Genomic DNA, 21,612 nt, shown 5'->3' with positions numbered 1-21,612 from the left:
CCCCTCTCAGAGGATTCAAGTCATGTTCAGGTTACTAGGCCTCCAAGGTCTGTGCTGGGATCAAACTGATTTTAGCCGAGGGCTTAGGGGCTGTCTTAGCAACGGGAAGGAAAATCACTGATCCACATTAGCTTCATTTATGAGGGACATAGAAGCCTTTCAAAACCATGAAGTGTAAAAACACATGAATGCACAAAGACATTAGGACACCTACTGGTGGATTATAATCACAACATCCAGTGTCCATTCATAGGACCAAGTCCATTCACAGCTTTCGACCATTAAAAGAGTCAAGACAGATGTCTGTTTATTCTTTATTTTTGACGATTGTCCACATCATCATCATCATACTTTTCATCTTTTCATACCCTCATACCGAACAGTAAATATTGATATGTAAATAATTACTGTTTGGTATGAGGGTATGAAAAGACGGAGTCAGACTGGATGCAACTCCTTGTTCCTCCTCCTTCTGATTTTGATTCTGATCATCATTGCAATTTACTGAAATGACAAAATGAAGACGATACTGCACTGATTTGTCACAAGCATCTTACATGTCAGTAGTATATATTTTATTTATTATTATTATTATTATTATTATTATTATTATTATTATTATTATTATTATTATTATTATTATTATTATTATTATTATTATTATTAAAACTTTTCATAACTTCTTTGCTTCAGTTTTGTTCTTATTCTCTTCTAAAGAAAGGTAGATGGCTTCTGGCAGGTGTTCTTGTCAGAGAATAGTGTCTCTCACTTACACATAATCTTTTCTAATACTGAGCTAAATCAAGACTCTGTTAAAAAAGGTTATCTTAAAAAAGCATACTTAGGTTGATTGACAACTAGCAACTCACATGAGTGAAGTTAGGTAATAAAAACAATGTCTTCAACCAACCATTTGCCAAATACATGCTTTATTATATGTAATGTATTAATTACATGTAACAAGACTATATACACTACTGTCTCAAAGTAGTAACAGGAACATTACTATCTTAAAGTCATAGAGTAGAGCTTTTACTGAATAGTATTCAGTAAATACTATAATATTATACATAAATAACTACCTTGTTCTCATACTGCATGAATGTATTTATTACCTTTTTAATAAATAGAATGTATAAGACAAAGTGTGAGGAACCCTAACTGCCTGCCTTAAATGTTGTAGGGGGTCCTAACTGGGTCCTTCAGGCACTTTGGACAACTTTTTCTCCCTCTTCCCTGATTGGTCAATTTTCCGTTTCGTTCATTTGACAAGCAAAATACTGAGTGAGCGAAGAAAGAGTCCGTACACGACCGTCGCTTAGCTTTCTCACCGCAAACATGTCCGAGGAGCGATCCGAACGATCTGATGGCAGAATTGTGAAGATGGAGATCGACTACAGTTCGACTGTAGACCAACGACTCCCGGAATGTGAAAAAATGGCTAAAGTAAGAGGAGTGAAAGAGGCCAGCGCCGGCTGAGTCATGGTGCAGCAAGATCATCTGTGTTAGCATGCTAGGAAGCTAAAATCGCTAATATAAACTTGCTTAAGCGCGACCCGGAGACCTCATTATTAGTTTATTAAGTAATAGCTAATGATGAATATGACCTTATTGGTTGGTCTTTGACACGTTTGTTGATTCCTTTGTTGTTGTTATTAATATTCCTAGCATGCTAGTAGTCTTAACAGTTTAGTCATTGGCATCATCCTTAGCTAGCATGCTAGCCAAGCAGATACTCTTTAATACTCTTTAACTTCTAACGCATTTATTAAAACTAGTCCTGTATCAATTATAATAGGTACTGACAATTTAGCGCATTCTCATCTACAGGAGGGCAAACTGCAAGAAGCCATTGAGAGCTTGTTGTCGTTGGAGAAGCAAACCAGAACTGTAAGTCATCGAACTTTTGAGATCTTGCACATTATTGCTGGAACACCTTTACATCCTTACTACATTGCCCTGAATGTATCAAGCTTTTGCATGTGTTGATTAATCCTCATGTCATTGCACATTGTTTGTACCTATGTCACGGTACTTGGGAAAACAAACTCTTACTGGTCCGTGTTTAATAAAGAAATAAAATGTCAGCTTAATATTTTGTTTAGATATTATAGACTGTCTCTTACTAGCTATCTTCCTTCTTTGCTCAGGCTTCAGACATGGTGTCCACCTCTAGAATCCTAGTAGCTGTGGTCCAGATGTGCTATGAAGCCAAAGACTGGGATGCTCTGAACGAAAACATTATGTTGCTGACAAAACGAAGAAGTCAGCTCAAACAGGTCAAATACCTGTTTTTTTGTGCTATTTTCTTTTATTAGAGACCAAATATATTTTCAGTCCAATACTTGATGTAAATTTTATTTATAAGGCCTACATCTGATTTGTGTTGTGTCACCTGTTTTATCAGGCTGTTGCCAAAATGGTGCAAGAATGTTACAAGTATGTGGACTCTGTCACTGATCTGCCCATCAAGCTGAGACTCATTGATACACTTCGCACTGTCACTGCTGGCAAGGTAAATAATCTATTTGTTAAAACGGAGCTGTAAACTCGTGATAATCCGCATTTGACTAAATATACTAAGAATATGTAGTGAATACTTACTAAGACAAAAAGCATGTTTTCTACACAGATCTATGTAGAGATTGAGCGTGCCAGACTGACAAAGACCTTGGCCAACATTAAAGAGCAAAGTGGAGAGGTCAAAGAGGCTGCTTCCATCCTCCAGGAGCTGCAGGTAAGCAACCTAAATTTGGGATTTCAAGAACTTGATTAAGCTAAAAGACATATGTTTTGCTTTAGAAGATGTTTAAAACATGTTTTGTTTGTCTTTGCTTCAGGTAGAAACATATGGCTCCATGGAAAAAAAGGAGAAGGTGGAGTTTATTTTGGAACAGATGAGGCTTTGCATTGCTGTGAAAGATTACATTCGCACCCAGATCATCAGCAAGAAGATCAACACCAAATTCTTCCAGGAAGAAGGCACAGAGGTATGAAAGCCAGAGTGCTATTGCTGTGTTGCTAACCAATAGGTTGGTGTAACCCAAACACTAAGGTTTCTCCGTTTTCCTTGTTCGTTTCAGGAGTTAAAGCTCAAGTATTACGACCTGATGATTCAGGTTGACCTGCACGAGGGCTCTTACCTGTCTATCTGCAAACACTACAGGGCCATCTATGACACCCCCTGCATTTTGGAGGACAGCAGCAAGTGGCAACAGGTAGATAAGCAATTTCTTGACAACAATTTTACTTTTTCCAGTTGTCTGTGGAAACCTAAATGCAAATAATTCATTAATGTGTTTCAGGCTCTGAAGAGTGTGGTGCTATATGTGATTCTTTCCCCTTACGATAACGAGCAGTCAGATCTTGTGCACAGAATTAGTTCAGACAAGAAGCTGGAAGAAATTCCCAAATACAAGTAAGATTCACTACTGCTGCTCAGACGTAGTTGTTCACTTGTACTCTTACAACTTTTTGTCACATAATAAGACAAGTTAAAACATAGGTTGTACAGTCAAAGAGGAGGTTTTCCTTGAATGTAATACTACTATATTACTAATATAATATTACTCTATGTAATAGCAGTTACTGGTCACACTTCCTACAGATAACTGGAACACTAGTGTTTGTCTTGTTTCACTCTTGTCGAAATCCATCCTTATACCATTTCCATCACATTGATACATACAGCACATGTAAGCAGATAGTTCTAATGATAGGCACCTTCTCATCTGATTGCAGTAAATAAATATTTTTTACAGGTAGGTGATGACCAGATGATTTTTTTATGGTATGCCTCTATTCCCAGGGATCTGTTGAAGCAGTTCACCACTATGGAGTTGATGCGCTGGGCATCTGTGGTGGAGGATTATGGCAAGGAGCTCAGAGAGGGCTCACCTGACAGCCCCGCCACAGATGTGTTCTCTTATTCAGAGGAGGCAGAGAAAAGGTGGAATGACTTGAAGAACAGAGTAGTGGAGCATGTAAGTTCCAAATATCTTGTATACTGCTACTTTTAGCTATCCGAATGTAATTGACATACATTATTTTAACTTAAAGTAAAATAGGTTTATATAGCAATAGCTATATACATTTTAGCAATTTATAGCAATAAATGTTATAAAAAAAATCTAAAACAAGAGTTTGCAAACGTATTTACCCCTGAAATGAACAAGTCATCTTGGGGTGCAGCCAGTTGCTTTAATGTGTTTGATGATTAGCTAAATAGAGCCAACACAATTGCTCTAAATGTGCATTTTTAGCATTGTAATATAGCTACCTTGCAAATCTCAAAAATAAAGTCAGCAAATCCACTTAGGGGATAGATATAAGAGGTTTCATGTTAGTGAATATCTCTTTAAGGAAAATTATATCCATCGACCACATACTAAACATTTACAGAAGAATTCTATTCCATAAATATGTAATATTTTGGAATGATTTTATGAATTAAGTAAGAAGGAGTTTAAGGTAATATTACAGCTTTCCTTAGATTTGTAACTGTCCAATTATATGCTTATATTTAAGTTAAAGTTCAAACAAATCAGATTAGTAATGAATTGAATTTCACTCAGTTTTCTTTAGCTGTAAGGGTTAGTTTGACCTGGTGACTTCTGTGTTATGACTTTAAATAATGTATGCAGATATTATGCTTCAGATATGTGATTAATGAAATTCCCTCATTTCCTCCAGAACATCAGAATAATGGCCAAATATTACACCAGAATCACAATGAAGAGAATGGCTGGACTTCTTGACCTCTCCATTGACGTAAGCTTCAATATTTAACTAATTAGCTCACACAAACTAAACCTAGACTCTCTTTAAGAAGTTGAGTTTATATATAAGTAATATATAAGTATATTAGGTATATATATTTAAGTGATTTGATTTTGCTTTAACTTGAGTTGCCCTTGGATGGTAAAGGAAAATCTGAATTTGATATGTTTTTCATCAGGAATCTGAGGAGTTCCTATCCAGTCTAGTTGTGAACAAGACCATCTATGCCAAGGTGGACAGGCTGGCCGGTATCATCAACTTCCAGAGGCCTAAAGATCCCAATGACCTGCTCAACGACTGGTCACACAAACTCAACTCTCTCATGTCTCTTGTCAACAAAACCACACACCTGATTGCCAAGGAGGAGATGATCCACAACCTGCAGTGAAAGAAGAATGCATCATTTTATGTTTTGGTCAATATTTGTTGTTTTTCCTTTTGTGGGAATGTTTTTGAAAATACAGTAAAGACACAGTGGACTGTGAGTGTGGAAGTGCATAGCCATACACAGATTCCTTTATTTGGTTTTCACTGTCCAGTTAAACCTTTCAATAAACACACAAACATTTCCTCCTTGAACCAATGTGTTGACAACTAGATCTTGAAATATATTTCCCATCTGCAGACTATAAACATTACTTTTGCTTTTATAGCTGTATGAGAACATGGCTGAGAGCACTCGGAAATGTATACTGAGCAATGTAAACAATAAACTCCTTACATTTGGTTAACAGTTGTGTGTAGATCTTAAATTTTACTCTGAATTACATTGTAATGCAGCCAATGTTGAGTTAACATTTAAACATGGCAGCTGCAGACCTGGCTGCCTTGGTACTGATCATGACTATTATCCTGTATTTTTCTTTATAAAAAGAAACTAGATGTATTATAAGAAATCATTTTTTTATCAAGAACAGCTAAACATTTGGAGACAGTGCCTGTAAACAAAACAAGTGAAGCTGTAAACGTAAAGGCACAAACCTTTTTTTTTTGTCTAAATAAGAAAAGCTGTTAAAAGTTGTAGGTCATCAAAACAAAACAAAGTGTTTTCATCAGGTAACAATAACAAATTGAGTGAGAAAATATGAAGGTTTGGTTCTGCAGAAAAGTACAATTTATAAAATCTAATGTCATACATTTTTGGTATATGTGTTTAACCTTTTCAAGATTTTTGCCTCACTTCTGTGTCACTTCTGTGCCAGGTAATTAGGTGTCACAATGACACAGCAGCCAGTGGAATCATGATGTGCACTCCATAGAGCGCTTTAACCATCCCCTGATGACTAATTAAAATAAAATCTGAATTAATTAGCAAATAAATTCAGTTGCATCTATTAAGGGCATGAGGGGTCACCAGGTTTTTGAGTGTGAAATAAGTTATGTAAACAATATAAAAATTATAATCAGGTTTAGTCACACCCCATATGTCAAAACACAAATGTGTCTCAGTTGGCTTTACAGTTTTTACAACATATTTAACATTTGCAGTAAGCAGGTGTAGATACACTAGTTACCCTTTGGAATAATGGCGTTGAAGGTGAAGTTTTTTCACTTCAGCACAACGAACTAGGGAATAAATTAGTAATTGAAAAAATGTATCTTTGTTTTTAGGGAAGTTTTTTCTAAAATCTGTGACACAGTATCACCTTTTTGTCTAATTGGCCCTTGGAACATGTGTGTGGGGTGATATAGACACAATCTCTTTGGTTATTGTAGGAGATTTTTTTGGATATATCTTAATGTGACACATAGCTAGTGTCGACAGGATCTGTGAAATGTGGTCATTTCACATCAGCTGAGCATAGGGGGAGCAGTAATCATTTTTTTCCCTGGAAACTTCAATATACACAAGTCAGCTGAAATTAAGGTATGGAAAGTAAGGACATTTTTAAAGTTGGTTCAAATGATTTTAGTAAAACAGAGATTCACTTGCTTATATGGTCTCCATAGAGAATATAAATGATATGAAGATATGAATAGAAGACACAGGGTAGTTAAAAGCTTTAGCAACAAATCTCAATTAGTCACGACTCGGTTTTTTAAATTTGTTTTGAAAGGCCAGATTTCATCCTGGATGGCGTAAATTATGGTGGAACTTTAACATTAGAGCAGCAAAACATCTGGGATTAATTTAGACTCCTGTGTACAAGAAAGAGAAGGCAAGAACATGGTAAAAACAGGGCACTTATGGTGGGAGTTACGAGCCGGGATCCACATCAGAAATCTTGATTTCAAAGCAAAAAACATCAGCTCATGCATTCGACCTCTGGAGCCAGCAGGGTATGTGGTAGACTGACTTCAAGGCCAAGAGGGTCAGATGGGCAGAAACATGGATGTTTAATGATGGAAACCTTCTTAGATATGGGTTGAATAAAAAATAGTAAACTCCCTCATGTGACATTGTTTATATCTAGATACAAGACCAGCACACACCCCAGGTCAGTGAGCCAGAAAATCTCCATAAATACAGTTTGTTTTTGGAGCAAATGTAATTGGCTCATACGTACCGTTGCACTCATAACGTGACAAGCGCGTTGTCTAGTAATTACAAGGTTGCTGGTTCAATCCTTGACTCCCCTGGCCCACATCTCCAAATGTCACCAAAACCAGATGCTCCTGGGTGTGTGGGTATATGTTACAGTTTATACTACATAATATGGTACGTTTCATATAAAGGCTGCGAGAACCGTGAAATATAGAATAACTCAGGAAATACATTAGTTTGAAACATGCACATGCACTCGCTCGCACGCACGCACGCACACACACCCCAGTCCCATCAACCTTCAGATCAGTACATCCCACTATGCTTTGCGATGGTCTGACAAGTGGATCCAAGATGGCGTAGAAAGTAAAGCTAGGTAAGTGTTGACTTCCCATTTTCAGCTCTTCCAGTTGTCTTTTTCATCGCAGAGCCACTGACACAAATCGTCTTCATAAACCCCTAGCATAATGACGAATGATTGGAGTTTATGCACGGGTAACAACACGATGTCACAACACTTATATGCGTCTAAACACCGTGGCAAAATTACAGGCCCCGACCCGTTTTGTTTCGGCGAGCCAAGCTAGCTAGCTAGCTAGCTAGTTAGCCTGCTAGCATGAACAGACCAGGCAGCTATTCTCGTGAGCTCGGCAGTGTGGAGCCAAGAAAGGCCGTGTTCTGGCGAGCAGGGTAGTAGTTATGCACGCACACCCTGGTTAGTGTGCCAATAGTGTTTACTCTGTTCGAATGCTAACGACAAGTTAACAAACACTATGGGGGACGTTTATAAGGCTTTGTAACGCTGCCGTCATCGCTCTGACTTGCACCAGTCATGACAAGTTTCCCAGACGAACAGCGGCTATAAGTACAAGGCGAAACAAGCCATTAATAACGTTTGTGTTTAATTTTACACGGCGTCTTTTTATACTGTTGGAGATCGGGTACATTTTCGTATACCTGCTGGTGTGTTTCCACGCAGTGCTGTTAACGAAAGCTAAGAACCGTTATATAGTATTTCAGGATGAAAGCGGTCGATGCTCGTTCACAAATATTTTTAGCCAATAAAATGAGCGTTCACTTCGTCTGTGCTACGGACGAAGGTGTAGTCACCGCGACAGGACAAACCAGGTGTCCACCCACCGCATCCCGCCAACTATTTGTTGTTGCCCCTATAAAGGGACAGGCTCCCAGGCGCTAACAGTGATATGAGATGACTGCAAGATAATTCCCTACCTGTGTTTTTAACCGTTTTTTTAGGTACAGAATAAATACATTGTTATATAGTCATTTGAACCCCATCGGAGCCTTTTGGACGCTCCAGTAAAGCCATTTATTATAGTTACATTGTTAGTTATAGTTGTATGGAAATTGCTGCAAGTAAATAAGTCAAATCTAGCTATTTGCCATATGGAGTTATTATATAAGGAGACATTATGCTACAGGCCTATCATAAGATGTTCTGTGTTTAAAAGTTTAGTGGTAGTAACATTAGTTCATGTTTTTTCTCTAGACAAACTTGAGATTGTGGTTTTTCTTGAGACAAACTTGAGATTGTGGTTTTTCTTGAGACAAACTTGAGATTGTGGTTTTTCTTGAGACAAACTTGAGATTGTGGACATCAGAGCTGTAATAGTTTTTTTAGAAATTGTACATGCAGACAGGGTACATTTTAATGCATTTTTTTAAATTTTAACTGAAATATTATATCATCAGATATATATCATATATATCATATTATATGATTTGAAATCTAACTCAAATGCTGTTTATTTACACTAAATCTAAATCTCATTTGTGCACCCAACGCTGTCCATTGGATACAAGTTGTGTGTGGTAGTATCCTAATAGACAACAACAGGCAGGGGGAGTTTGGCTAGAGCTGCTTGTACAAGCCTAGTTGTCTTTTGCTGGGAACTTATGAAGTAACTGAAATAGGGTACAATTACAGGATGAATTGCGCGAGCTTCGATTTGTCACCGCGTGACCAGAAATCACTGTGTGTAAGCACAGTTTGTTGTGCAATCTACAAATATTTGTTTGTTAGTTAGAAGAAGCCATAATCAAATTCAGAAACAACACAGTGTTCTGTGATTCAAAGCACATTTATCAGCTGTTCTGTTGTCAGCTGAATTTTTAATTTACCCAAGTTTTAAATAATTTTTGGTTATCATGGATGCCACATCTCTGATGTTATGGCGGTGCGTCTGTGCTTAAGCATCATCAATGCCAAAAGGATATGTGCCCTTTAGAGCAACAAATGCTCCTATCCACACATTGTCTCTTACAGGGAAGACGTTGCATATTCCAGCAAAATAATGCTAAACGACATACTTCATGTCTCGCAACAACTTGGCTTCACAGAAAAAGAGTCTTTGTGATGAAAAAATTGTTGACCAATTTTAAACATTTGGCACATCACGAAATTAAAAAAGTGACATAAAAAGCCCAGAACAGTGGATCAGCTAGAACCTGCGTCAGACAAGATTGGTACACCATCCATCACCTAAAACCCCAGCAAAGGGCCTAATTCACAGATCTTTAGGGTAAACACAGTTAACAATCAATTTTCTAAAAAAAATTGTAAATATTACCCTGTTCCAAATATTGATATATGTTGCAACCATCAAATTTATTGCATTGCACTTTGTCTTTATTTACATTTCACACATCAAATGGAATTGGGGTGGCACAATACCCCAATTCACAGCTTTTTAAAAATTGCCAATTTCTTTTTCTGTTCCTGAAAGTTAACTTTCTTGTACTAACTGCCATAACTGTGCACAAAATGTCTCTGCCTCAGCTTTGCAGTTCTTGAGGCAGTCATGGTGAGAAGCTTTAATCCAGCCTGTGGTGAGTGCGAGGCTGAAAAATCAGATAATTGTTGTGGGATTTTAATTGCCAACCAAATGCTTGATGTGTCATCTTTGCACCTAATAACTATGATGGAGTCTTTGGGAAGTGTTTTGGTGTTAAATCAGTTTATTTGTCACCAGAAGATGAGCTATGGTGTAAGTTGTGAAACCATTGAGTTGAATGTAGGATCAAAGTTACTAGGCTATTGGCCAAGGTTGATCATTTGTACTCCTCGTGTTCTCCAGCAGTTCAGAATGTACCCTCCTTATCCTGATCTCTCAGGGTTCTTGTGATGGAGAGTACATTGCAATACACAATTTACCAATAAATCTATTCTGTCACCCTATAGATTGCGTGATGTTTTTGTTGTTAGTCAGCCTGGCCCTGGAAGTGCGCATGGGCATTATGCAGTAAATGCATGTCATTTCTTTTCAAGGCTTTTTAAATTTTTAATGATTACTATTTGCAGTCTCAATTACTATGGATATTTTGATTCTTAAAGCTACTGAAGTAGAAAACCATTATGTCTCGGAAATTATCAATGTAGGAACTAAATAAAGTATATGCCATCTTCTCTTATAACTTCAGTGCGTAATACATGTTATGATAAAAGTAGTTGGATGTGTTGTTCTACCACCACCTACATTAAAACACAGCCTCCTACTACACACAGAACCACAGACCTTTCTTCTGACACCTACATATTTGTTTTTGTTTTGGATGTAATCTCTTAGTGACACCAACAACTTTAAATGTCATAGCAGAATGCAAACGGTTGCTTACAGCTGTATTTAACAGACATAGGGTCCAGAAGATGTGATTGGTTCAGCATGGCTTCTGTCAAAATTTGTTGTAAGATGAGATTGATGCACTTCTTTTGGCTTTAGCTAAGGCTTTGAAAGTCCTGTAGTTTTTTGGCAGCTGTTGTGTTTATACTTGTAAGTACTCAAGCCTCTGAGGTTGCCCACAAAGCATTAAAAAGATACATTAAATGTACAAAGCCTTGTTGTCGAGCCACATATTAAAAAAATATTTTGAGGTGGTGGTAAAGTAGGTCCCGTAACTAGAGCATTTCAATTTGCACAGTAGTGCTGTCTGTTTGGCTGTGTAGCAGTGAGGTCTCACAAAACACTGTCTTAATGTCTTAATGTAAAATATAAAGGTTGTTATTATCAATCATGAGAACATCCTTGGTCTAAGCAGTCATGGGACAACACACAGCTGATTTAACTTTTGTTGACCTTGGAGCTTTAGATGATGAAGTATGTCTTACAACATGGTTTGGGCTTCTCTTATGATTCGCACTTTGCAAACAATTTGCCAATGTAATTTATAGTAAGCACGCCAGATAAGTAGTAAGTGAGCAGAGGCACAGATCACCTACATGGGCTCATATGGTGAGGAGATATTCACATTGCATGGGCCACCACACATAAAACACATTCTTCATGATGAAAATCTGTTTTTGTTCTCTGCTGGTTTATGTTTTCTGTTTTTTTTTTGTTGAATACTTCCAAATATAACATCAACAAAAACAAATATGTATATATTTTTTGTTAATTAGAATAAAAGTTTATTTTGTTGTTTCGGTCGGATCCTCATTTTTTTTGGACATTTTGTAAAGTGCAATCTCTCGTAGTAGCCGTTTAAAACACTATAACTCATCACTGGTATCTGTAATGATTAGGCTTCTTGTCACTGTGAGCTTTCTGGTTTCACTTTTACTGGTCTCTGTAGTGAATAAGAGGGTCATTAATTTGTTGTTTCTTTGTGCTGTGCCTGAAAAGTAAATTTGTCCAGTAAACGTTTGTTGTCAGTCAGCCTGGGGAGGGTTGGGAGGTTTATCTATCTGCTGTCTCCAGAGCCAGGAGTCGGTGTGGATTAGGTGTTTCTTCAGTAATGCTTCCGGTCTGGTCTGGCTTTCCATGTGAAGTCCCAGTAAATGGCTGCAAGGAAAACTAGAATACAGGTCTTACTCCAGCTGACTTATGCTTTCAAAGATTCCTGATTATACATCATGCAAGGATATGCTGTATAACAGGAATAATTGAATTTCTACTTTACTACTACTACTACTACTACTACTACTACTTTAATACTGCTATGGTAAGTTGTTGTGTGTCTAGCTACAGTCATTTTCTTTTTCAGATTTACATTATTATAAGTGAGGGGAAAGCATTTAGAAGTGTTCAGTGTTGTATGTTTGTCAAAGAGTTAATATTTGTTGTACACAAACAATATCATGTTCAGTCTGTTTTTAGTATAATTCTGTGGTTACAAAGAATACAAATATTGAAAGAATATTTTTTTCACTTAGCCAAACTGTGGTTAAAAGGTGGAGCTCATTCTATGTCTTTTTTCTTGTATTTCCTTTCTCCAGACGTTTTGTCCCTGAGTCATGGCAGACAGGAGAGCGGAGAAGTCATGTGAAGAAGCCAGCAGATCGTTAGCCAGGCGGGAGTATGAGGTGGCAGTCACCCACAGTACGGACGCCCTTGTGTTCCTTGCACCACAAGCCCCATCCTCTGGTGCCCCTGTCCCACCGAGCCCCACGTCCCTTATTGCCGCCGGGTCCCTGCGCAGCCGTGCACTGCTCTACAGAATCGCTGCCTTCCTGCAGCTGGTGAGGACATTGATGGTAGCAAGCAAAGTGTTACTAATGTAGTTGTAGTAGTAATTGTAGTAGAACAACCGTGGCCTTAGAGTCTAGTCATCTAAAAGAACGATCAGATTCAACTACAACGTTGTGTGCTGAGCACGTTTAGCTTTGCCTCTGTTTGAGACACGCATATTACCTGGTTCTCCAGCTGTAAAATATGCTGTGAGCAAGTTGAGTGTGTAGTGAGGTGTTGTTCTGATGTGTTTTGTGTAGCTTTGACCCTTTAGACAATGTGCTGACATATTTGTTGAGTGCCACTTTTCTACCTCAACATTTCTTTGTCTCCCAACAGAAAAACTATGATGAAGCTGATGAAGACTGCAAACATGGTGAGTAGCAGTTCAAACTGGAACCATCTGCTCATGTTGTATAGTCTGTTAGTTTACCAATGGCAGACAGAAGAAAGCAGAAGCAAAGTCAATATGCCTGGGTTTCAGTGTAATATAGGAATCCGTCAATAGCACAATTAGAGATGTCTTTTTTATTGCATAATTAAATCAGGTGAAAGCTTTACTTACAGTTTTTTCCTATACAATGCCCTATTAAAAGGTCAGTTGTCACTAAAGTGGTTAATGTAACAGTCACAGACGTTTACAAATCAGCAGAATGGAGTTTGCACCTAAAATTTAGCTTAAATAAACAATGCCCTCCTAACTTTTTCTAACCCTGAACTTTCATTTTATAGAAAGGAGACTTGGAATTCATCTTTTGTAAGAAATGCCTCTCATGATTCCTCTACCTGATCCTTCTTTGTCCTGTCCTAGTCCTGGCAGGAGAGATTGCCAGGGGAGACGGTTCGCTACAGGCCAGCTTGCGCTCCATGCTGTTGGATGGCAGCTTGCAGGAGGTGGCCAGCATCCTCTCTAAAGCCTTATATGGAGAACCAATGGTATGATTAAAATAACATTGTGTACAGTACATGCTTAGAAACAGCCAACCTGTGTGTTTATGATAATTGGGATGTAAAGGTTGTTAATGTCACAAAGCTGCTAATCCCACAGTGTTGGTATTTGTAATTAAGTTTAAATATTGAATGTGCATGCATTTGCTGTGATCTGGCACTCAGCAGCAGTATCGTCTATAGTTTGCTGGCATAGCATTCCTGGCCACCACACATACAATGGCATCAACTTTGGCAAGAGTCATGGCAATAAATAAGGGCCCTGGGGCTTCTTTCAGACTCCTTTTCCTTAATCGGGTCGCTTCTCATTATGCTTCCTGTTTGTTAGCTAGACTATGTAAAGAGTGTTACGCTGCACTTAATCTAAAATGTAAATTCCTGCAGGCTTTGTGTATCTTAGTCACCTGGACTTAAAAAAAACTTTGTTTGGTGCCTTTCTGGATGTAACACTCGTTTTTCCTGTTTTTCACTTTTTTCTTACACTGACTTTGCCTACCATTTGCTTATCCTACCGTCATTTTTTTATACCACAACACGCGTTAAGCTGCCAAAGTGCCTTCTCCTGTTTCAGTGTTCTCTTTTGCAGGCACTTCCTGCCCACTGCAACACACTCAAGCATTTGTTGAGAGGCTGTGTTTGGCCCCCAAGGTCATACAACATTTTATGCAAGTGCAGGCAATCCTGTTTGTTACATAGGTCCCTGAATGTTTTTCTATCCTTTTTAAGAAGTGCGCACACAGTATTTTGATACAGCTTTAGATGATTATACTCTGTCAACCACACTCACCTTTGCTCTATATTTTTTCATTTAAGCAGCTAACACAAGTTGTAAAGCTATACTTCCATGGTCTTACATTATGCAGTTTTTAATCTTTGTCTCCAAAAATAGACTGTTTAGCAAATTCGTTTACTTTTCTCTTGCAGATTAGTACCACAGAAACTGAATGGAAACACTACAGAAAGCTCTTGTTTTTTTTATTCTTTATTTACAACTTCATCTTGGCCTGCGTGGTGCTTCCTCCATGCACAGTTTGTCATTTGATCCATCGCTATTTAGATGTGTTTAACTGCCTACTGATTTTGTTAATTTGATTTATTTTATAAATGTGCTCAGTAGCAACCAGGTAACACAAATCACGCACCTGTTGATGAATAAGCTCCTGAAGCTCTTCTGGAATCTGAGCTGTAGGAACGTTCTTGTGAATAGAGTCAGTAATTAATAACAGTGTACCTGCTGGAGAGTTTTTGTTTTTAGAGGTATAAACAAATGGTATGAACAAATAAAATGTATTTTTATTGACTTGTCTAGAGCTGCAACAACAAATCGATATTAATGGATATATTTGAAATTTAAAGAGTCAAAATAAACCCTAAGGGATTTATAATAAGCAAAACATAAAATATGTTTTTCTTATCTTTTTATCCAATTAAAAAGAAAGCAACAGGTTAATTGATTATCAAAATAATCATTAGTTACAGCCCTAGCCTCGTCTACTCTGCTTAAATGAGCCACCTGAGCATTGTCATATCCTGAGAATGATAAATTAAAACTTTAATTTTGGAATAAATCCCCAAATATTTCTTTATGTCTTGATGTTGTTTGTATTGACATAAATATGATATACTATTAAAAAAAACTACACATGCTCTTCTAAGGTAACAAGTTTCACCTTTTTGGGAAACCACTAATTGTAGCATTTTGCAGTTGTAATGAAAAATATTTTTCTTCACTTTCACAGAATGGTATTATCACAAAGGACCTGACTAGATTGAAAATGCTTCTCTCAGAAATAGAGGTAAGTGTCTCCTCCGCTTCTGGAATTTTTGTATTTGGTTTTATACAAGTAAATGATGTAATGTTGATGAGTTGGTAAAGTTGACAAATGGCCTATTTCTAACACTCAGTGAATTTGTGTTCTTCTTTTTAGCTTATAACTGTTTATTACTCATTACTGCATTTATTACTCATTTACATGTAATACTTCTAGTAGTGCAACAATTGTGTGTGTGAAAGTCTGCCCATCTGCTCCCTCCCCACCTGTGTCTGTTAGGCTATAAATAGGGAGATGGCACCACCAGAATACACCGATGACCAGGAGGAAGGTGAGCAAATCCGTTTTGGAATTATTTAAGTATCAATCCTAAAAGTATAATTTATCATTTTTATATATACATGTTTTGTTTTTAACTGGCATCATGAGCGCATTCAGCTGGTTAGAATCTGGCTGAAGCCCATATTGTGATGTCTTTAGAGTTGCATTGGCTCTCTTATATTGACCACTTGGCTGTCTGTACTGACAGAGGTCCAAGATGGCTGGCAGTTCCGGCCTCCTCCCCGAGGAGTCACCAGCAGTGAGGAGTATACCCTCTGTAAAAGGTAATGCAAACTTCTTGGTAATATGTAGACGTTTGTGAGCGATTAAGGAAGCAGTTATGGTGTTCAGGCACAGTGACGGCTCTAAAACGTACGTACATACTTAAGGCATCCTGTTACACACATCTATCTACATCCTGGGTGTTTGACTAATTACACACCAACAAATGGATTTACCCTTAGGCTTACCATGTTCAGTGTTCTATAGCCCACGTGCCCTGCCACAGGCTACTAACATAATGTGCTGCTTTGTGGTACTGCTGCATTTTTCTAATGTTGTGTCAAGCTTACACTGCCCTTTGCTAACACACTGTATATTTTTTCAGTTCCTTTAGACCTACTGTTTCTTACTGTGTGGAATGATTTGTTTTGCTTTAAGGTTTTAATTTTGTTTAAGTCGTTCAATTTAATTTAAAGTTTTTAGTATTTATCATGCACTTACATATCTCGCTGCACAAAGTTTCAGATTTCTAAACTCAAAATAAAACAAAAAAATGCATGTTGCCAATCTATGCAGCAGATTGATTACCATGTCTGTCCAAAACTGAAAATATCAAAGGTGTTAATTCAACATAATATGTGACAAACTTCTAAAATTGTGGAAACTCTAGTTGGCAAACATTTGACTTTGTCATTGGGGGATTATGAGTTTAAAAAGTGAATTTAACACCACTTCATCATGCTGTGTGCCCTTCTCTAGGTACTTGGAGCAGGGTCTGTGTCGGTATGGGGCTCAGTGTACATCAGCCCACTCCCAGGAGGAACTTATGGAGTGGCAAAAGCGCTATGCGTCACGCCTCATCCGCCTCAAACAGCAGCAGGAGAGCAAGCACTTCACTGAAAACTACATGGAGACCCTGATAGAGAAATGGATGAACTCCCTGTCCCCAGAGAAAGTGGTGAGCAGCTTTGTGGGGCTTAAAGCTCAATATGGCTCAGTGGGTAGAATACAGTAAAATAACACTCTTTAGAAGTTACTTCCTACTAGACAAATGCAGAAATACCACTATGCTGTTCTTTCAGACGTGCACATTCACAACCTGGTTGTTTTTAACAGGTCAATATGCAGTGTTTAAAAATTAAATATGATTCCAATTTTTTCTTATTTAGTAAACTTTTAGCCTTTGTTTTTATAAATGGTGCCTTGTAAAACACTTGTTAATAGTCTTTTCCAACATGCTCTTTTTTCTAGCTGAGTGACTGTTTAGATGGAGTAAATGTTGATACCAGCTCCAGCCTCTCTGTTACCGTTACCACCAAAAAATCCTCCCACTCCTGGACCTTTTCATTGTTGTGCAAGGTAGGATAAAATGTATCCACATGCATTCTAAGAGCAGCATGAAACAGAAAAATGTGGACATGCTCTTACTGCTATTATATAATTATATTTTTCTCAATGTTTTGTCTCCCTGTCTGTGTCTTTTATCAGCCTGCTAGAAAACTGAATCGCGTTGCCTTGCTCTATGATGCGCACCGACCACACTTCTTCATCACAGGTGTATCAGATGGGGAGCGGCTCCAAGCCGTACCCAAAGGCTGCCAAGAGTGGACTCCAGGAGAAGAAACAGCATGTATGTCTTACAGTGTGTATATAGATTTATTTTTTTCCCTTATTTTCTTGCATTTGTGAACATTATTTGTGCCTTTTCTCTCTCTATCCTTAAAATTACATTCCTCTTGTTTTATCAGTAGTGGACCGCAAGTGTAAAATTACCTTTCTGTTTTGACAGTACCAGCAGACAATGGCCTTGACCACTGTATCTACAAGGTGGCTGTGGGCTTCAGCACAGAGATCTTTGGTACCTTTCGACAGACTGTAGTTTTTGACTTTGGTTCAGAACCTGTGCTGATGCAGCGAATCATGGTGGATGCTGCCTCTATTGAAGGTATGAATACGTCTGGACATAATCAGATGGTCTTTTTGTTGTTTGTTCAATTTCAAAACACACATTCAGGCATCTTTTATAACATCTGTTGACAGTTTGACATTGGTATCAAAATGTAGTTTTAGGTGTTTTGTTATTAATTATATTAGGTTTTATATGTAGGTAAAAATTGTATACTCAATACATCTACAGGTTATAATGCCTATCTATCTTTTTTACTGTAGACCTGGAACACCTAATGGCAGCCAGGCAGCAGCTTTTGATGACTGCAAAACGCTGGGACTCTTCATGTAAGACCATTGTAGAATTTAGTCCTAATGAGATGGCTGATCTGGAGCGCAGCCTTCTTTCGCGGTATCAGATCCCTTTGTCTGCTGACCAGCTCTTCACCCAGTCAGTCCTGGACAAGACTCTGACCAAAGACAATTACCAGGCCCGACTGCATGACCTGCTTTACATAGAGGAAATTGCACAATATAAGGAAGTTAGCAAGTGAGTAAATGTGTGTTACACTCATGTTCTTTGTTATTGCTGCTCTGAAGTATAATGTGATATTTTGTTCCTTTCATTGTTCCATTCAAACACTTTCTTTTCAGTCTTTTATGCTTATAAATTGTCAACCATTGTCAGAATAGGTGGATAAGATAATTCTTTAATTGTCCCACAGTGGGAAATTTCCTCATTACTCCAGCAATACAGCAGATAAATAGTATCAGGATAATAATAGTAATAATAATACAATATATACAAATGGTAAGTAAGTAAATAAGTCACAATATGTACATAAGACATTTCTTGCATAGGTTATTACACTATAGAAAAATTAGGAGAATTGACCTTTTTTAGAGTTGCTTTTGCTTTATGAACTGTGCCACAAGGTGTCAGACTCTACCTGCATTGTGAATTTGCTGTCTGTCTGATACACAATTTGACACACAGTGCCACTTCTGTTTACCAAATTCTGTCTAAGGTGATTCCTGAGTAGCAGGTATCCATTCAAGAGATTTTTTCCTCTTGAATGGACGGATATTTTTGTCCTTAAAATGTAATTAACTGCTGCTCCATAGGGTTAACAAAGTCCCTTGATAATTATAAGTGAATTAACAGTAACTGCTTAATCCCACATTCAGTGCGATTCAGTGCCCCCTTTGAGCATTTTAAACTTCCCATCTTTCATTATTGCGCTTAATTTGATCTCATCTCAGCTTTGGACTTGGTAAAGAATTGAATAATAAATCCTTTTTTTTAATTTAAAGTCAAATGTTTGAATCCTCCACATTTTTAATGTGCATATGAATAATCTCTCAACAGCTAAACCATCTATGTTCTAGGTTTAATGCTTTTCATGGTTGACAAGGTTTTATCAGCTCGTTTTGGTTAAGAGTGGTGCCTACTGGATGTGGAATTGACAAACTAAATACTACTTTGAATCTAGCCTCCAGCCTAAATAAACTAGTTCTTGCACTAATCATTTCTAGTTAGAACTAAATATAGTTCTTGTTCAATCAGAATAACATCCTCATTTTAAGCAACCTTTTCTATATAGGGCAAGAGGCATCACCTGATTAGTCATGGGGCACAAAAGGGTCTTGCTGTCTTATATTGAATGTTTCCTGTTGTAAGACTTGACTTTAAAAAGGTGATGCAAACCTTAACAAAATCATCAAGAGCCATTCCGGTTTCAAGACACAACTGGTTTGCAAATTAATGCAGAACTCATCTGCGTACATCAGTCATCCATCAGAGTTCATCACCAATGTTTCTTACTATTTCATCACTTCAGACACAGCAAAAAACAGACAAAAACTGCTTCAATTATCCACTGTGTATGTGTGCAGATAACACATTTTGTCTTTAGAGCTGACATATCGAATAATTTGTCTGCTGTTTAGGCTGAGCTCTGGCAGTGTTTTGTTCAAACAACCTTATATTTAGCCAGTGTAACAGAGTGTCAAGGGCACCACAGTGCTCAGAAGCTGTTTGTACATATGGTCTCTGGGGCTGGTTTCCTTGGTCGTATGAGCCTCCCAAATTACATGTAAAACAGCGTGTTCCCCTGTGTGATGTATTGGCTGTTTGGTAATGGAAAGTACAGGTTAAATTGTACTTTTATGATATTGTGATTGCTTTCAGATTAGACTTAAGAATTGTCAAAGCATAACCAAATGTCCCTCTTTGTCTACACAGGTTTAACATCAAAGTCAACCTCCAGCTAGTCACTAGCTTCATGCTCACTGGCATCTCTGTTGGAGCCAAGTATGCCCAAAATGGGCAGCTCTTTGCACGTTTTAAACTCACTGAAACACTGTCTGAGGTAACTGCATCTGTTGCATGCACCACTGTTAAGCACTGAAAGTAATTAATAGCAGCACTTGGATACTAAGCACTGTATGTTTTTACCTTAGGACACATTGGCTGGGAGGCTAGTGATGACCAAGGTGAATTCAGTCCTGCTGCTTCCATTGGGCCGTGAAGGGTTCATCAGTCAGCCACCTCCTGGAGTCAAAGAGCGTGTTTATGAGGCTGTGATTGAGGAGAAGACCAAGGAGTACATTTTTCTAAGGATCTGCAAAGACTGCTGTGACGAGTTGGGGCTCCAACCTGACAGAGAATTACAGGTATCGGTCCCACTAAGAGACAAGGAGACATTTCTTTCCTGCTGTCGCTAGCACAACATGTTACGTAACATTTCAGCTCAGGGTTTTTATCTTCTATGGTCTTGGGAAAACGTCTGTGAATGAAAGTTTTACCCACTGATTAGTGCTTTTACAAAAGGTCACGCAGAAGAACACAGTCTTTCCAAGAAGGCTTGACTACATTGTTTTGTCTCAAGTTCTGAGAAATCTCCCTCTGCTGAATACTTGGTACTTCCTTCAGCAGCCTCATGTTTGTCTCCCCCCCAGCATGAATGTCCATGCAGGACAGTTATCAAACCAACCTCATCCTAACACTGTGTGGACGTAATCCTCTTATTCTTCAGCTATTGCTGCTCTTGCCCGCTTATGTGCTACAGATTCATTTTCCTATCTCTTTTGTCGGCTCTTACAATATTCCACGCTCTCTTGATTTTTCATGCTCTTTTTGCTCTCATATATCTGATTTACCTGCTTTAGTATTAATCATGTGATTCATTTAAATCTTCTTTCTTCCCCACTTTTTTTTCTACTGTTTTCAATGTTACTCCTTTTTACAGTTGTTCTTTTAGATTGTTCATAAAATTTAATTGTATATATTGCACACTTCCTCCTAACCATGTTAGCTGATTGGGATCTCGATTAGTTGGTTAATAATATGAAAGTTAAATTCACCAAGTGCACACACTGTGTGTTAAACCTAGGGTCCCCAGTAAGTGGTTCCAAATGTGGGTTTGGCTTTTGTTGTGTATGGTAGTATAATTTCAATGTTGCCTCTGTATCAGGTGGAGCTTCAGTTCCAGCTCAACAGACTGCCACTCTGTGAGATGCACTATGCCCTGGATCGCATCAGAGAGAATACCATCCTTTTCCCAGACATTAGCCTTGTTCCTACCATCCCATGGAGCCCCAACAGGTGTGTATCTCACTATGCACTTTTATTATGTTTTATTTCGGGACAACCATTATTCATTTTGCATGATAAAAAGAGAAATACATTATTTAAATAAAATCTTTTACAAAGCGGATACGATCAGTATTA

General features: G+C 38.0%; 2 protein-coding genes across 4 annotated transcripts in view; both read left to right on the top strand.

The window, feature by feature from the left end:
* Positions 1 to 1,255: 1,255 nt before the first annotated feature.
* Positions 1,256 to 5,510, top strand: psmd12 (proteasome 26S subunit, non-ATPase 12). Its single transcript, XM_029159607.3, has 11 exons — positions 1,256 to 1,446; positions 1,831 to 1,890; positions 2,151 to 2,279; positions 2,408 to 2,515; positions 2,633 to 2,737; positions 2,841 to 2,990; positions 3,084 to 3,218; positions 3,306 to 3,418; positions 3,809 to 3,983; positions 4,693 to 4,770; positions 4,958 to 5,510. Exons 1-11 carry the CDS (start codon positions 1,339 to 1,341, stop codon positions 5,165 to 5,167), a joined length of 1,371 nt encoding a protein of 456 aa, XP_029015440.1. The 5' UTR covers positions 1,256 to 1,338; the 3' UTR covers positions 5,168 to 5,510.
* Positions 5,511 to 7,520: 2,010 nt separating this feature from the next.
* Positions 7,521 to 21,612, top strand: part of helz (helicase with zinc finger) — a 39,173-nt gene continuing 25,081 nt past the window's right edge. For 2 of the 3 annotated variants that reach the window (XM_055508179.1, XM_055508175.1), the window contains exons 1-15: positions 7,521 to 7,640; positions 12,498 to 12,740; positions 13,069 to 13,105; positions 13,541 to 13,665; positions 15,417 to 15,473; positions 15,729 to 15,780; positions 15,979 to 16,054; positions 16,752 to 16,950; positions 17,244 to 17,351; positions 17,481 to 17,622; positions 17,782 to 17,937; positions 18,162 to 18,429; positions 20,125 to 20,251; positions 20,343 to 20,555; positions 21,356 to 21,486. In XM_055508179.1, the coding sequence (XP_055364154.1) occupies positions 12,516 to 12,740; positions 13,069 to 13,105; positions 13,541 to 13,665; positions 15,417 to 15,473; positions 15,729 to 15,780; positions 15,979 to 16,054; positions 16,752 to 16,950; positions 17,244 to 17,351; positions 17,481 to 17,622; positions 17,782 to 17,937; positions 18,162 to 18,429; positions 20,125 to 20,251; positions 20,343 to 20,555; positions 21,356 to 21,486 (1,916 nt within the window). In that variant the 5' untranslated portion in view covers positions 7,521 to 7,640; positions 12,498 to 12,515. Of the gene's footprint in view, positions 7,641 to 10,093; positions 10,115 to 12,497; positions 12,741 to 13,068; positions 13,106 to 13,540; positions 13,666 to 15,416; positions 15,474 to 15,728; positions 15,781 to 15,978; positions 16,055 to 16,751; positions 16,951 to 17,243; positions 17,352 to 17,480; positions 17,623 to 17,781; positions 17,938 to 18,161; positions 18,430 to 20,124; positions 20,252 to 20,342; positions 20,556 to 21,355; positions 21,487 to 21,612 lie in introns of those variants that run through there. The other variant, XM_055508178.1, reaches the window with a different exon arrangement.

The sequence above is a fragment of the Betta splendens genome, chromosome 1 (assembly GCF_900634795.4).
Source record: "Betta splendens chromosome 1, fBetSpl5.4, whole genome shotgun sequence".
NCBI lineage: Eukaryota > Metazoa > Chordata > Actinopteri > Anabantiformes > Osphronemidae > Betta > Betta splendens.
Note: the sequence above shows the minus strand (reverse complement) of the source record. Positions and strands in the feature narration are given on the sequence as shown.

Bases quoted from the DNA above. Each gene is read 5' to 3' on its own strand.
- psmd12 (XM_029159607.3), top strand. From the start codon at position 1,339: ATGTCCGAGGAGCGATCCGAACGATCTGATGGCAGAATTGTGAAGATG. The intron at 3,419-3,808 runs GTAAGATTCACT...CTCTATTCCCAG, and splicing joins GAAGAAATTCCCAAATACAA to GGATCTGTTGAAGCAGTTCA. The intron at 4,771-4,957 runs GTAAGCTTCAAT...GTTTTTCATCAG, and splicing joins TTCTTGACCTCTCCATTGAC to GAATCTGAGGAGTTCCTATC.